Source organism: Oncorhynchus mykiss, chromosome 13 (assembly GCF_013265735.2).
Source record: "Oncorhynchus mykiss isolate Arlee chromosome 13, USDA_OmykA_1.1, whole genome shotgun sequence".
NCBI lineage: Eukaryota > Metazoa > Chordata > Actinopteri > Salmoniformes > Salmonidae > Oncorhynchus > Oncorhynchus mykiss.
Window position 1 is genome coordinate 38,949,967 of NC_048577.1, and position 17,067 is coordinate 38,967,033.

Below are 17,067 nucleotides of genomic sequence, written 5' to 3' on the forward strand. Positions count from 1 at the left end.
TTTTATATAGGAACCCCTGTGCCAGAATGGTTAGTGAGTAATCATTGTCGCCCCGATTTAACCTTAACAGGGGGACAAGGCAGGGTTGTGCGCTGTCGCCTATGTTCTTCGCCCTAATTATCGAACCGCTCGCTCAGACGATTAGATCTCATGCAGCAATACACGGCTATAATACTAAAGATACCCTAAATAAGATCTCCCTATACGCAGATGACATCCTCCTCTATGTAACAGAACCCCAGGCTAGTATCCCAGCTATTCTTGATGTGATCAATTTGTTTGGTACCTTCTCGGGTCGCAAAACACCTCCTGGCTAGAACATCTCCCATTTAAGTTATCTTCAGAAAAATGTACCTACCTAGGAATTGTAGTTACCAATCAATACACCTTACTATTTAAAGAGAATTTCCCCTCTCTGATACAAAAACTCAAAGCAAACATACTATTTTGGAGAACTCTCCCAATTTCTCTGCTCGGAAGAATTAATGCCATTAAAATGGTCTTCCTCCCACAACTGCTCTACCTATATCAGAACATCCCAGTATTCATACCTAAATCCTTTCATAAACAATTGGACTCAATTATCAATCCTTTCATCTGGGATTATAAAACACACAGGATAGGTAAAAAACACCTCTGTAAATCCAAGATGGAAGGAGGATTGTCTCTCCCACATTTTATATTTTATTACTGGGCCGCTAACCTCCGCGTTCTTACGTTTCTGCTGGATGACGCACTTCCGACATCCAGCTGGCTTAGTATGGAGCGTGAGGAGTGTCACCCCTTCTCTATTGGCGCTGTGATTTTGTCGCCTGTCAATCTGGAGATGTCACTTTATTGTAACAATCCTATTATACATAGCACAGTCTGAATCTGGAAGCAAATTAAAGTCCACTTTGAGTTTAGACCAATGTCATTCATACTCCCTGTCGCCAGGAATCCCTCCTTTGCCCCTTCTAACCTTTGATAACTTTGATGGGGAGAGTTGGGGATAAGTACCATAGGGGATTTATACATAGAAGGGACCTTCCTTTGAGTTGCTGAGGGAAACTTATAATCTTCCCAGAAGTAATTTTTTCAGATACCTACAAATTAGAGACTACGTTAGAAAACACCTCCCAACATTTGGGAATGCTAAACCTTCCATGTTAGACGGATGCATAAAAATATGCCCCACCTCAGATAAACTGATATCGCGTCTATATGATGCTTTTCAATCTGTTAGCACACCTTCTACAGATGCCATCAAGGCATAATGGGAGGAAGAACTAGGGACTGACATCTCGGTGGCAGACTGGGAAGAGAGCTTGGAGTATATCCACACATGCTCCATTAATTCCAGACATCGTCTCATACAATTCAAGGTATTACACAGATTACACTATTCCAAAACTAAACTGCATAGGATATTTCCTGATACATCCCCTACATGTGATAAATGTCAGGCTGCGCAGGGTACACTACTCCACTGCTTTGCCCTATGCTCTAGCTTGCATGGTTATTGGTGTGGAATTTTTGGGATCCTCTCTGAAGTTTTGGAGACTTCAATAGATCCAGACCCGCTTCTGATAATCCTGCGAGTATCTGAGTCCCTAAAAGGATTAACCAACCCCCAAAAACAACTAATCTCATACGGTCTCATCTCGGCAAAAAAACGAATCTTGTTATTTTGGAAAAGGAGGGAAGCGCCCTGTACCAAATTATGGCTCAGTGAATTGGCAAACACTGTACACTTAGAAAGAATTAGATGTATTCTGAACAATAAATTATCAACATTTGATCAAATCTGGCAGCCTTTCCTCTCCTACTTGGAAGAGTCGGCGCTGTGAATTTGTACTTATTAACGCACTCTCAATTGTAATATTTCAATCTACCTTTGGGCAGCATGTGCTGGTCCTGCCACCCGAGCAGTTGGGGGGGGGGGGGGGGGGAGACGACATCTTCCCTCTTTCTTTCTACGTGTCCTTGTTTTGTATGTCGTGTTTTGTATTATTTGGTTTGCACCCAGAACTCTGGGTCTTGTTGTTCCTGTATGCTCTTTTATGTTTAGATAAGAATTGTATATCTGTCTTGTGTGTGTTTAATAAAAAATATTTGAAACAAAAACATTTTAAATACATGCAGGTAGAAGTGTACATGGTGTAGGCCTTACAGAGTAAAATACCACCGTATATAAAAAAATATACAATTCTAGAGTTTATGATACAATGTCTGTCCTCTGCAGCGCTGCAGGATCTGGAGCCCCAGCAGCTGCTGCTGTTTGTCCAGTCGTTTGGCATCCCTGTGTCCAGTATGAGTAAACTGCTGCAGTACCTGGACCAGGCTGTATCCCACGACTCACAGACACTGGAACAGAACATCATGGACAAGAGTGAGGGAGCTTGACCACAAACTATCCTACTACACTATATCTATTCCACGTGGATCATGTTTGCCTCAGTTATGTGGCTAGCGCTCATATAATCTATTCCTGAAGATTTTATGTCCAAGTCTGACTATTTAGTGTTGATGGTATATTGTCTGTTCCTGATGTTTCTGTATGTCCTGTGCTACAGACTACATGGCTCATCTGGTGGAGGTGCAGCATGAGCGAGGTGCCACAGGGGGGCACACTTTCCACGGGTTGCTCAGCTCCTCTCTCCCTCCTCGCAGAGGTCAGTCAGGGAAGGGGGATACCTAGTCAGTGGTACAACTGAATGGATTCAACTGAAATGTGTCTTCCCCATTTAACCCAACCCCTCTGAATCAGAGAGGTGCGAGGGGCTGCCTTAATCGACAACCACGTCTTCAGCACGTAGGAAACAGTGGGTTAACTGCCTTGCTCAGGGGCAAAACGATAGATTTGTACTTTGTCAGCTCAGGATTCGATGGCCCAACTCTCCTACCCGCAAGACTACCTGCCACCCCATACAGTCTCTTGCTACTACCATGTGATTACATTTGTTTATGCCTCTCTGGGTTACATTTCTTATTAAAAGTTTTGGAACAGCCCGGTAAAAACACAGTTTTGGTGTTTTGGGTCCATATCTGTCAATGACCCGAAGACTATGATGTTTAACCTTACAGATAGTACTGAGGTGAACAGAGCCAAAGTTACAGTGGAAACTCCTAGTGGCTCCTTGAAGATGAGAGCCAATCAGATCCCAGTGATTGGGCCTGAGGATGACCTCACCGGCATGTTGCTTCAGGTAGGAATGTATCTCTGCCTGGAGATGGATGACACATTAATACCTGTCTGATGTCATTTTTCAAGTTTATAGAGCAAATCATTTTTTTCTCTCCGATTTCATCAACTATTTTCTTGTAGTTTGTCTGATACAACAGACACAGAGGCTTTTTTTAATCATACCTCCACAAGTAGCCTACAGTGAAGTGATTGATTATCCTAGATGACAGAGTTGTTTGGTTAGTACTGTAGTCAGATCTACCACCTGTTTTCAGAGTGCTGACTGAGGGTCTAATACTTTTGGCTTTGTCTCCACAGATGTTCCCTCTGAAGGTGGACCTCCGCAGGCCCAGCCCCCCTCCCCGGCCCCTCTCCCTGGCCATGCAGCAGGCTCTGGCACAAGAGCTGGTGCGTGCCAGAGAGGGGGGGCACCCCCAGCAGGGTGGGGTGGCAGTGCGTCTCCTACAGGCCCTGGCTGCCCTGCTCAGCTCTGCCCACGCCGGGGCCCTCGTCATGGCCATGAACCGCAGCCACGCCCTGTCCTGCCCCATGCTGCGCCAGCTACACCTCTACCAGGTATGATTGATTTACTCAGCTGTCCTTCTAAACAGTGCAACAGTGCTGCATCTGTCTCTCTGTAGCCTATATACAGTGGGGCAAAAAAGTATTTAGTCAGCCACCAATTGTGCACGTTCTCCCACTTAAAAAGATGAGAGAGGCCTGTAATTTTCATCATAGGTACACTTCAACTATGACAGACAAAATGAGGGGAAAAAAATCCAGAAAATCACATTGTAGGATTTTTTATGAATTTATTTGCAAATTATGGTGGAAAGTATTTGGTCAATAACAAAAGTTTATCTCAATACTTTGTTATATACACTTTGTTGGCAATGACAGAGGTCAAACGTTTTCTGTAAGTCTTCACAAGGTTTTCACACACTGTTGCTGGTATTTTGGCCCATTCCTCCATGCAGGTCTCCTCCAGAGCAGTGATGTTCTGTTGCTGGGCAACACAGACTTTCAACTCCCTCCAAAGATTTTCTATGTAGTTGAGATCTGGAGACTGGCTAGGCCACTCCAGGACCTTGAAATGCTTCTTACGAATCCACTCCTTCGTTGCCCGGGCGGTGTGTTTGGGATCATTGTCATGCTGAAAGACTCAGCCATGTTTAATCTTCAATGCCCTTGCTGATGGAAGGAGGTTTTCGCTCAAAATCTCACGATACATGACCCCTTTAATTCTTTCCTTTACACGGATCAGTCATCCTGGTCCCTTTGCAGAAAAACAGCCCCAAAGCCTGATGTTTCCACCCCCATGCTTCACAGTAGGTATGGTGTTCATTGGATGCAACTCAGCATTCTTTGTCCTCCAAACACGACGAGTTGAGTTTTTACCAAAAAGTTATATTTTGCTTTCATCTGACCATATGACATTCTCCCAATCTTCTTCTGGATCATCCAAATGCTCTCTAGCAAACTTCAGACGGGCTTGGACATGTACTGGCTTAAGCAGGGCGACACGTCTGGCACTGCAGGATTTGAGTCCCTGGCGGCGTAGTGTGTTACTGATGGTAGGCTTTGTTACTTTGGTCCCAGCTCTCTGCAGGTCATTCACTAGGTCCCCCCGTGTGGTTCTGGGATTTTTGCTCACCGTTCTTGTGATCATTTTGACCCCACGGGGTGAGATCTTGCGTGGAGCCCCAGATGGAGGGAGATTATCAGTGGTCTTGTATGTCTTCCATTTCCTAATAATTGCTCCCACAGTTGATTTCTTCAAACCAAGCTGCTTACCTATTGCAGATTCAGTCTTCCCAGCCTGGTGCAGGTCTACAATTTTGTTTCTGGTGTCCTTTGACAGCTCTTTGGTCTTGGCCATAGTGGAGTTTGAAGTGTGACTGTTTGAGGTTGTGGATAGGTGTCTTTTATACTGATAACAAGTTCAAACAGTTGCCATTAATACAGGTAACGAGTGGTGGACAGAGGAGCCTCTTAAAGAAGTTACAGGTCTGTGAGAGCCAGAAATCTTGCTTGTTTGAAGGTGACCAAATACTTATTTTCCACCATAATTTGCAAATAAATTCATAAAAAATCCTACAATGTGATTTTCTGGATTTTTTTCTTCTCATGTTGTCTATCATAGTTGAAGTGTATCTATGATGATAAAATTGAAAAAAAAATATGAAAAAATTACAGGCCTCTCATCTTTTTAAGTGGGAGAACTTGCACAATTGGTGGCTGACTAAATACTTTTTTTGCCCCACTGTGTGTCTGTGTTTCATCAGTCACCACTACGACAGAGTACATGCATGTCTGTCATTACACCAAACAGATGTGCATTTTTCTCCTTCTCTCCTCTGTCTCTTCTACTCAGCGGCTGGTGTCGCAGGATGTGGCCTTCTCCTCTCTCTTCTTCAAGGCTGTCATGGAGATGATGACATGGTTGGAGAACCCGGCCGTGGAGGCGGGGCCCCTGCGGGCCCTGCTCAAGTCCTTTGCTGGACAGTATTCCCAGAAGCACCGGCTCACTGATGGTGCGTGCTCCTTATCATGTCCGTAGCTCTGTATGTATATATATATATATATATATATATATATATATGAGATACAGACACACATACTTGGGCCTAGTCACAGATAGTGAAGTAATCCACTGTTAACGGTGTGACGATAACTGACTATGCCTATCCTCTGCAGTTCGTACAGGCTTCCTCCACCTGGCTGAGGCCCTGGCTTATCGGAGGGACTCCGAGGTGGCCGTGAGGGCCATAATCGCCACACTGAAGGCAGGGGAGAGATGTAACGCGGAGCCGGAACTGATAGGCAAAGGTATGGTACTTTAGTGCGTCGTTCACACTCTCTCTCAGGCTAGAACATCAACTATCCTCACTATTTCTGCCCCAGTTTTGATGTGGTGGCTGACGTTACGCAATTTCCCCAGATCTGTTTGTTTCATTGCCGCCTCTTGAGTCTCTGTTTTTCCTTTGTTGACCTGTTCCTTTATGAGTTTATAAGCTCTTCTCTGAAACCAAACCAGACCAGCGGCTTCCAGTTTATTTATGTCCAATATGGGCTCAGGTCTCCATCAAGCCCAGATTAAGATTTTTTTTTAAACTTTAAACTGGTTGCGGCCAAGCTGGTGATCTAGGTTACGCAGAAATGCGATAATGGTAGTTGGTAGTTCATAGTTTTGGTGTGTGGTTTTTGGCTTGCCCCTACAATGTTTTATTTTTCCTCTGAATCACAAGATTTCTCCTGAGCTCAGCATCATGGCCAGGTTTGTTTTTGTTTTTTCAACTTCTGAATGTTCCGCCGTAGCTGAGGGAATGGCACAACCGTCACATGCCAGCTCGTAACACTCAGTACTGTTTGTTGTTTCCAGTGTTACAGGGGCTAGTGGAGGGGAAGTCTCCATATTTGGAGGAACTGCTGGCCTTGCTAATGACTATTGGAACAGAGACGGGGGCCGGCTCTACCACCGCAGGCCCTGTTGCCATGGTGATAGCACTGCTTCTCCAGGAGACTGACGAGCGAGCTGTGAAAATGGAGGTGGAAACAAACAAGTAAGCATGTAAATTCTATCACGCCTAAAATCATTCAAGATGTGTTTTTGCCCTTACTCAAACAACAACACACAAATCTGGTTAACTGTGGCGTTGATCTCATAGAGAACATTTTGTTTGTCTGTTTATGGCTTTATGTGCTTTGTAATGCCTTAGAAATATTATTATTACTATTGTATGTTTAATAATCAGCACTTTGTTTGACTGAAGGATTGTATAGATTCATCATTCATGTAGCCCTGACCTTGAGCCTGTCAATCTATTCACTTCCCTTTCAGCAGCAGCTCTGAGGTGACAAGGACCGGGTCCAGCTCAGGGCTGCTTGTTGATTGGCTGGGACTTCTTGACCCTGAGGTCACGTCTGTGTGCCCAGACCTTCAGCGGAAGCTGCTCTTTGCTCTCAACAAGGTAATCTCAGCAAATATCTGTGTGTGTGTGTGTGTGTACTTCACCACCTTACTTCATGTGGTTTATTCCAGGGTAAAGGAACTCCCTCCTACAGACCATACCTTCTGGCATTGCTGACCCATCAGTCCAACTGGACAACTCTTCATCAGTGCATCAGTGCTCTTCTCAGCAAGCAGCAAGACCAGCGGTCAGTCAATATATCAATCCCAAATCATGACCTTCAGCAGTAGTAGTCACACTGACAGTGTTTCCCAAATAGTGAAAGTTGTATTGTAATATTCTGTAATGGTGTTGTGTATGCTGTTCTCCAGACTGGACCCATCTTCTGCTCTGGACTTCCTGTGGGCCTGCAGTCACATCCCTCGTATCTGGCAGGGCCGGGACCAGAAGACCCCACAGGTAGCACAGTACTCCAGTCTAGCCCTCAAATAATGACTTCAATTAATCCAGTCACATGACACACAGCAGTGAACATTGTTCCCCCTCAGCCTGACTGCTTCCAACACTTCTCTCTTGTGCTCTCTCCCTCTTTCTCCAGAAACAGACAGATACGTTTGTCCTGCGTTTGAACCCGGAGGAGCTTATCAGTCTGGTGGACCTCATCATGTCAGAGTCTGAGCTCAACAGCCGCGGCGACTCCTCGCCCCCTGCCAACACCCCCGACAAGGCCAAGAGCACCCTGGACCAAACTTCCTGCTCCCTCATCCAGTCACGGCTGCCCCTGCTCCACAGCTGTTGCCATGGCGACCTGGAGAGAGTGAAGAAAGTCTCGGAATACCTCATCAACTGCACAAAGAAATGGGGAGACAGGTATGGGTGGGGTGTTGGCTCTCGGACTGACATACTTAGTCAGGCTTGTCCAATGGGAGTTTAATACTATTTACAGGGTGATCTGTTGCTATGTGATCTACTTTAGACAGAGACTCGCTCTCTCTCTCTCAATACCCCATCTGTTCTTTCAGCAACAGCAGACATGACACTCCATAATATTTTGGTCTCATAAGGTTCAATAAAGTGCCCACAGTTCATTTAGTTAGACATATTTTTCACCTTCCCTAATTAGCCCCAGTATTGAATTTGGTCTTTGGCCACTTTAAACCAAGCTGATAAACTTGGGGCCATATCACTAGATTACCCCCAGACGGAACAGTTGAAATTCACAGACTGAATAATCTGTCAGACACAACGCTGTGTGGACCAGGGGAAAGGCGATAATTAGGTCTATTGGTGTGAAATTAAAACGACCAGAAGTCGTGTGTTCTGTGATCTCTTTAAAAGCTCAGTGTATTATAATAAAGCCAAGAGGATTAGGGCTGCAGCTCTACACGTGCTGCCTGTGTTGTGGATTCCTGCTCCGACTTAGCTGCCTGTCAGAGATCAGGGTGCAACTTCTCTTTGTGGAAGCCAAACCTTCTTTCATGAGTCTGCCTCTGGTTACTAAACCAATTGTAATGGGGAAACTCTGGCCAAGGTCAAGCAGCAAAATTATCTATCCAATTACAATATTTTTAAGAGCAGCTAAGCTGTCTTGTTCAAATAGTTGCGACTGAAAACATGGTTTGCTTAAAACTCGTCTTACAAAGCAGACTGTGTTTGGCCTTGTGTGGGATAAACATTTCCCTGTGTGATAGGCATTCTTCACAGCCTCTTCTTTTAAGGCTCATCCAATTGCACGATGGTTGTTGAAGAGACAGTGGAATCTGACTCTTGGTCAAGGTTGTTGCTGTTTATGGAAAACACCGCCAGCGATGACCAGTGAACACAAATCCTGTTGATTCGTAGACAGTCTGACATGTATGAGCCAACTAACTAGGCCTACATCAGACGAGAGCATTGTAGTAGGAGACCATTGGGACTGTCTCCTGTGTAGAAACTGTTGTCTGATGTTTGCTAGCTGACTCCATTGTGTGTTCCTTAGTGTGATGAGTAAGCGGTGCCAGAACCTCCTGCTCCAGCTCTACCTGCACTTCCCAGAGGTCATCCAGCACGTGACCTTACCTGACGCCACCCTGAGCAGCGAGGGGGCTGCCGACGGCACCACATGCAAGGTAGAGTAGACCTTCAGCTGGCTCAGTCGCTTAACTGTTTCTCAAAGCCGTTGGCTGGCACAGAAGCCGTCATGGAGGTCTTAAGGACTGATGTGTGATTCCCTCCCTCTCAGCACGACGTCCTGGTTCACCGTCTGGTCACGTTGCTAGGCGATACGGGAGACACAAAGTCGGCTGAGAACCGGATGTCAGACGCTAACCTGGCCTGCAGGAAACTGGCTGTGTCCCACCCGGTCCTCCTCCTCAGGTGAACACCATGCTCATTACAAACTTAGTGTTGGACATATGAATTCAATGCACCTCTTACGGTAGATTGTAGCTCCGATTGTAGTGATTTTAAAATCACCCCGTGAATGTTTTTGTTCTCACCTTTGCTGTAGTAAGGTGGAACGTCTGGAGAATGATCACAGCTTACTTTTCTTAACTTTCCAGACACTTGCCGATGATCGGAGCGCTTCTCCACGGACGCATCCACCTCAACTTCCAGGAGTTCCGGAGCCAGAACCACCTGACATTCTTCAGCAACGTGCTGGCCATCCTGGAGCTGTTGCAGCCGTTAGTTTTCCACAGTGAACACCAGAGGGCGCTGCAGGACTGCCTGCTCTCCTTCATGAAGATCTTGCAGGTGAGGGAATGAACACGGAGCGCACTCACAGATCAGCCTCAGGGTTTTACAGTTGGTTTGGTGACATTTGCTTGTGTTTTTCTTTTTAGCGTTTCAAGAGGTATTTGACTTCTCATAGGTGGGGAAAGAATAGATTGTTGCCACTGCTACAGCTGTGGTTGGCTGGATATCTTGACTAGATCTAATGTGTTTTCACAGAACAGTAGTATTTCCACACGGTCAAATGCTTTGTGCATTAAAATAAATATATTATTGATCATGGAGTTAATAATGTTGTGGTCCATATTCCCTGCAGAACCTCAGGAGACCTCGTATGCATCCGTTGGCCGTCTTCAGTAAATATGTGCAGTTCATTCAGAAGTACATTACCCACGATGCAGCATCAGCCATTCCCTATCTACAGAAGCATTCTGATATCCTACAGTAAGTTATTGAGCTGTTTTTAAAAAAAAAAAGATTATTGAGACATTAGGATTGGCAACACAATTGCATTAATGTTAGTTATTTCACATTGTGTGGAGCAGCGAAGGAGTGACTTGTTTTTCTCTGTTTGTCCCACTAGGGGGCTCTCGTCAGAGCACCCTGACCTGCTGCTTAAGTCCCTGCTGGCTGGCCTCACCCTGCCTGTGAAGACTGGCTCCTCTGACAGCTCTGCTGAGGACAGAGATGGTAAGCTTATCCGCTCGTGAAAACATTATGCCTTGAATGAAAAAACATGAGTGAATCAGAGCTCATCAACCATTTGGCAAATGAAAAAATATTGAATATATGAATTACACATTTTGACTGCGTACAGATGCATACGAATCAACCATCTCGCTAAATGCTGTGTTTTTGACATGTCTCTGGGTTTCCTCCGATCAGATGAGTCGTCCTCTGGTTCCCTGCCCATGGTCAGTATCTCGGCCTCCGTTCCACTGACTGCAGCTGACATGACCAAGTACCTGAAGAAGATCTCCAGGGGAGAAGCCATTGAAGGTCATTAACGAATAATACACTCCCGGGTCAGTTTAACACATAACTTCAGGGATTTTGCTGAACTTTACCAACATTTTACTCCCCTCTGTGTTTCAGACGTGCTGGAAGTTCTGACCGAGGTGGAGGACAAGTCCAAGAGGAATCCTGAGATCATCCAGTACTTCACTGTAAGTTTGCCTTCTAATAACATACCTTTTATTATGAACAAATAATCCCCCAACACGCACACACACTCTGCTTTGCACCACTCTGTACAGGATAAGTAAACAGGTTTTCATTGCCTTCCCTGCCCTCAGAATGACCTGCGGAGACTAATGAGTTCTACTGAGGAGTTGTGCCGTAACATGGCCTTCAGCCTGGCCCTGCGCTGCATTCAGAACAACCCGTGGTAAGATCAGAATGCTGACACCTCTAGGATTTATCTGCTTATTTTTATAGGAATCTAGAGAGAGCGCTCCAGTTGTCTGACTGGATATTAATTTATTGATGCGTTGTTTAGGAATGTTTGGCTGCAAATGTTGCTGTAGTGGTACTTGTAAGGTGTTATCTCAGTTGTCTTTCATTTAAAATAATGTTATCTGACCTAAGTAAAACGTGTTTTTTTTCGGAACTGCAGTACTGCAGCAGACTTCCTGCCCACCTTCATGTACTGTATGGGCAGCGGGAACTTTGACGTGGTGCAGACAGCGCTTAGGAACCTGCCAGAATACGTGCTGCTCTGTCAAGGTATGATTGTCCCATCTTCTCAGCACTACACAGCTTCTGTGCTTGGTCCTTATTATGGCTCTAAACTCGCAAGTTGGAAAGTAAACTGTTCTGTGTTTTCAAGATGTATAAGGATTCATGCTCAAAGCAAAAATATGTTGTTGTTTTTCATGGTGCTTTTCTCCTCAGAGCATGCAGACATCTTACTCCACAAGGCCTTCTTGGTGGGGATCTATGGGCAGATTGACACCAGCTCTATGATCTCTGAGTCCATGAAGGTCCTGCACATGGAGGCAACAACATGAGGACCCGGAGATACAAGTCCTTCTCCTCTGATGGGAGGCAGTGTCACCGTGACGTTTTTGTACTGTAGATTTAGACTCGTGTCATACACAACTGCTCTGTTCTTTTTATCCATTTGGTCATTTCATCAGGATTTATGGATTGATACGAACTGATTCTTTGATTCGAAGGTAATATCGAAGTATTCAAAAGATGGTGATAATGATTATTGTAAAAAAGGAAATAAAAATGTCACTCATGCTTGTTTTGCAGTGGTAGTGCTTCTATTATTTTTGAAATAATGAATACTGGCTATCAACCAATGTCAGAAATGTAATAAAAAAAAGGAAAACTTTTGACATTTTGGATTTTTGTCTCAAATATAATAGGAATAATATCACGTAAAACCAGAGTGTCATAGGACTTATTTTCTGTTGCTTCTAACCTCAGAGTTACTATAATGGTGTCTGTGCTGCATGTTTAAACATTTAAAAGAGAAGTCAGTTACCAGCTTAAATTGTGGAGCATAATCTTTGGAATTTCAGCAGAACTAATTATTGCTTTTGGGCATCAATGTTTCACCAGCTCAAACAAGAGAAACGGAGCAACAGTTAATGGAGCAAGACCCTGGTGCCTTCATATTTCATCCCATGCATTCTCTGAGCCAGATCATGTTTGAAATGGCTGTCGTAGTTATGCACTCTTTTCACTGGGTGTAGAAGACAAATTAAAGGCATGCGATGGAAACCAATTTGCCATGAAAGTGTGAATTGTTTTGCCCAGTGCCACTGACTTCCTCAGAAACCCTCTCGATGGAGTCAAAGGGGTAGACGAAACAACATGCAGGTAACCCAGCTAAGTGTTCCTTCCTCACCCATTTATGGGAAATTAACCAAGGCAGTAATTGTTCAATCACACAGACTAAAGCGCTGTTTTGAAGGCTGCATGTGGGCAGGCTGTTTTGGCCAGCACTGAAATGTACTTTGCTGGTGTTGGATTGCATGGTGGGACATGGGGCGGAAGCAGTTGGTTAGTGATGGGAGATGTTCCACCTATGTGAAGGTGGATTGGGTTGCCGATTTGTCCAAATATGTTTCTTATTGCTTGTAGTGCAAACAATTGTGCTACAATTTGTATTATTTTGTATCTATCTTGTATTATTTAGCTTGTATTTGAAAACATGTTACCTCGCATTTGTTTTGAGTGTGTTTTTATCTCTATACTTTTCCAATTTTGTTAGTTATAAAGCAATAGATTTCTATGTACTGCAATTATTCTACTTGTCTGTGCTCTCCTCCCACGGTTTGTTTTTTGGTTAATGAGTTAATTGCACCTGTAAGGTGTTCTATAGTACACACTGAGTCTGGAGTTGAAAGTGTTTGTGGTTATCCATCAGCTAGCAACAGATGCCATAGCTGCCTGGGCTCTTGGTGAGGCGCCAGCATCCCATTGGCTTGGTGTCAGTGAGGCGGAACAGAGATGAGTGACAGCCAGTGAGGAGGAGGAGATGGAAAGAGAGGGCTGTCATTAACTAGCCTGATGGGCCACTGACATGCTAATAACCTCTGCCTTGATTCATCATCACATCAGACTAGTGTTTGATGCCCTCAGAAGCACCTGGTGCTGTGGTCTGTACTAAAATGTGCCATGCTCCAAGTTCCCAATGTGCCATGCTCCAAGCTAAGCTTCCTGAACTACCTTATATCAATCATTTTTACTGCTGCACATGAGGTATTTTGTAACAGTCCTATCCTGGCTTTATGAAAAGTCACAGATTGCAAACTCATAAGGATGAGTTTAAAGAGTTGTTTTAATGTCATTTGTTGATTTGCTAGTTCATGTGAAAGTGGACAGTGCAGGAAGGTGGGGGTGAGTCCTTGTCTCTCACTCAACCCTGTGAGGGGCCCCGATGTGCCTCTACCTGCCCAGCACACCTGTCTTTCTCTCCTTAGATCATCTCGTCTTCCTCCACGCATGAGTTGCACTTGGCCGAAGTGGAAGAAATGTGGACCGGCTCTCGCCTCTCTTTTCCCCTGGCACTTTGAAGCCTAAAGTGTGATTGCTCTTGGATTGTGGCCGCTTTCTCTTGAAAGTTTTGCCATGAAAAGCAGGTTGGGCTCTCAGCTTTATCCCATAGCCAGTGATCCAGGACTAAACCAATCAGCCTGCTCTCTGCAGGATACTCTTAGCAACCAGAGAGAGTGAAGCATCGAGCAGATAGGGGCTTCCTCTGCTCTAAAACACATGTCCCTTTGTCTTCCCTGGATGTGACAAACACATCCATCACAATCATTCAATAACAGACGGAATTCAATTGTACTGCCATGCTTTGATTTAAAGTTCAAGTTGGTCGATAAGAGTAAGTGCAACCACAAGCAACCGATGATGAGATAACCTTGCTGCGATTTTATATGGCTTTTTTGTTGTTGTTGACAATTTGCAATGAATCGGAAATAAAAATGTGGAGTTTAGTTAGACTCTGCCTGGCGATCTGAAAAGTCGTTAGCAGCAGAGACAATTACGTGACAACCCCGAAGCTTCACTTATGCGCCCATTAATTGTTGATATTATCAGTGTTCATTGCTGCTATTACAGACTGCAAATGACACCAGCCATACGCACAGTCCCATGACACCAACGAACATCCTCCATCTTCACAAGTCATTTGGCAGAACTTTAGACCGGATGTTTTGAAGTGTCACTCTAGTGGATGAGTATTAATGATATTGTGCGTTGTTCCCGATCTCTGTCATCTAAGGTCCTGTACTAACACATCCACAGTTAAATCTGATAGTTGAGCCAGTTTCAAATGTCCTTTAAAAGGAACATTGAAGGCTTTTTGTTATGTATGGTAGATGTATTGCCTAACACTGCACTAACCTAAATAGCTGCTCTTTATTTCGGTCTTATACTGCGGAGTATTGGCATTTGTCATTCCAACATTCCTTGCGTTGCTTCTCTTGTCCTCTTTGGAACTATCTCTTTACATTTGTAAGCCGTAAATACGAGCTCAAACAAGCCCATTTCAAACTAAAGTCAGTAATGGAAAAAGAGGCACAACAACGTAGGTGGGTTTTTTTTTTTAATCCATGGAGAATGTGCATTTTGCCCCCCAATGTTGAAGGCCCACTAATGATGCTGTGATTTTTATTTAAGCCTGCTGTGGATTTCACAGGCTGCCATGTGATCCAGGGACCTGGGAATACCTGAGAGACCAGTGAAGACTGGTGTGAGCCACTGCCATTGTTGTCCTAATGCCTCCTTCAATTATCCACAAGCAGCTCATTTGTACACGAGCACCTTACTGATGGCTAAACAACCCCTGCTGGTTTTCCACCAACTTCTCCCCTGATTAGCTGGATCAATGGGCATTAGAGGAACCCGGGACAGACCAAACACAGCAGGGGGGGGTATACATTCAGACATCCCAGAAATCCCTCTGTCTACCTGTGTGCCAAGGACAAATGGAACGGAGATGGCCATTCAGTATTCAGTGCTAACCCACACACAATGTTTATTTACCCACCCTTCAAACTAGACACTTTTAATCTATTTTCCTTTTTGCTTTAGAAAAGGCAAAGCCAATAAACGACTGGAGAAATGGCAAAGCCAAGAAATGACTGGGGGCTGCTGGAGCAGAGTGAACATTGATGCCTCACTGTCGCACTGTCACACGCACCAATAAACATGCTCACAGATTCAGCTTAACATAGAGATTGTCCAGGTATTTATGATGTTTGTCTATTGACCTCTATACCTGTGCGTAGGCTTTATTTAGTGTTTGAACAGGTGTGGATGAAAGCCCCTCTGGAGAGGAGAGAGAGGTGCTGTCCTCTGACTAGACAGTGATTCACCTTCCCCTGGTGTTGGGAGCATGGCTTTGGCCAGATGTCTCCTGCTGATGTTCTGGAACTGATCAAAGGTATGCAGTTCAAACCGACAGTCTGTGGTGACAACCATGACAGTGGCGTGTTCTAGCCGCCGTCTGATCCGATAAGCAGTTAGCGGGGTGTGTCAGGTGATGCGTATCTCCGGATTAATTGACACACCTGTGTTTCATTCACATCATAGACAGTCAGTCCTCATCATGATCAACTCATCAGAGATCCTTCAACACCGGGCTACAGCTGGGCTGCTTGGGAAAGGTGTGGATGATCTTTAAGAGTATGCACAGCAACGTGAGTTGATTATGTGAGAGAAAGAGTGTGTGTCTGTCTGCGTGCGTGTGTGTGTGTGAGAGAGAGAGTGTGTTTTAAGGTGTGAGACCTAATTATTGTCTATAGGTTTTGTAGTGGATACGTGTAGTGGATACGTGTAGCTCTTATGTGAGAGAATGCTCTCTCTCTGTCACGGTCTGTTGGAGTACAGTGCTGTATTACCTTCCTTCCAGCATGTGTGGAGATTTACTTTGAGGCCCTGTACTAAGCTGTGATTTGGGACAGTTTACCTGATGACATGAAAGAGGGATTGAGTAACTCTAACATATTACATAGTAACAAAACCTGCTTGCATCTGTGTATAACTCTGGTAATACCTGTTTATAAGTTTATTCGATTTTATTTAAATGTATTTCAACTTGGAAAATCCCACTGAACCCAAGGCCAATTTTACAAGGGAGCCCTGCACACAATCATACAAATTCACAATATTTACAATTCCAACGCTTGCAGTGATCATTATTCCCATGAAATCCCTATCGATTGGAATCTCTGTCAATGTAATCGTTACAGTCTTTATGTTAGAATTGTGTCTCGGTGACATGAAATCGGTGCAAATTCCAGTTGAAGCTTGGCTGTGAAAGTTATCTGTTTTCAAAGGCCAAGGAGCCCTGACCCACAGCCATTGTCAGTGAACTCTGTCTTCAGTCGAAGACCAAACAAAACCTTCTATTTGAACAGGTGATCCTATTTTAGATAGAAGACTAGTAGAGACTAGATGGGACCACTTTAGTCATTTAATGACAGCATTTCCATTGTTTTTGTTGAACGTTCCATTTGAAAGATTAGACCTTGCTATTAGGAAAGCATTTAATTTTAATTGTATAAACTTTTGGGGTGTGTGATGCCTGCATTTAGTGTGTGTAACATCCAAAATGAACATCAGATCAGGAAAGAAGTGTTAGGTAAACATTTTCGATCCAGCTAATTGTCATCATTCAACTTCATGTCAATTAGGTGGTGTAATTAGCGTGAACTTGTTTACCTTGGCAACAGTGGCTCTGTGTTTGGCACCTCTGAGCCTGTTTTGATCCTCTCCGACGGGCTGTACCAGTTTGTCATCGGAATCCTTTCT

General features: G+C 44.4%; 1 protein-coding gene across 4 annotated transcripts in view; it reads left to right on the forward strand.

Annotated features, from left to right (window-relative positions):
- The window catches only part of LOC110486305 (integrator complex subunit 1), a 27,998-nt gene extending 15,864 nt beyond the window's left edge, over nt 1-12,134 (forward strand). For 2 of the 4 annotated variants that reach the window (XM_021557792.2, XM_021557793.2), the window contains exons 28-48: nt 2,225-2,371; nt 2,556-2,654; nt 3,067-3,188; nt 3,485-3,742; nt 5,541-5,700; nt 5,864-5,995; nt 6,549-6,729; nt 7,008-7,137; nt 7,209-7,324; nt 7,449-7,536; nt 7,676-7,947; nt 9,056-9,185; nt 9,299-9,432; nt 9,618-9,810; nt 10,106-10,233; nt 10,373-10,479; nt 10,675-10,788; nt 10,885-10,955; nt 11,085-11,176; nt 11,405-11,514; nt 11,683-12,035. In XM_021557792.2, the coding sequence (XP_021413467.2) occupies nt 2,225-2,371; nt 2,556-2,654; nt 3,067-3,188; nt 3,485-3,742; nt 5,541-5,700; nt 5,864-5,995; nt 6,549-6,729; nt 7,008-7,137; nt 7,209-7,324; nt 7,449-7,536; nt 7,676-7,947; nt 9,056-9,185; nt 9,299-9,432; nt 9,618-9,810; nt 10,106-10,233; nt 10,373-10,479; nt 10,675-10,788; nt 10,885-10,955; nt 11,085-11,176; nt 11,405-11,514; nt 11,683-11,798 (2,900 nt within the window). In that variant the 3' untranslated portion in view covers nt 11,799-12,035. Of the gene's footprint in view, nt 1-2,224; nt 2,372-2,555; nt 2,655-3,066; nt 3,189-3,484; nt 3,743-5,540; nt 5,701-5,863; nt 5,996-6,548; nt 6,730-7,007; nt 7,138-7,208; nt 7,325-7,448; nt 7,537-7,675; nt 7,948-9,055; nt 9,186-9,298; nt 9,433-9,617; nt 9,811-10,105; nt 10,234-10,372; nt 10,480-10,674; nt 10,789-10,884; nt 10,956-11,084; nt 11,177-11,404; nt 11,515-11,682 lie in introns of all 4 variants that reach the window. The other 2 variants (XM_021557791.2, XM_021557794.2) reach the window with 2 other exon arrangements.
- Nucleotides 12,135-17,067: the final 4,933 nt, after the last annotated feature.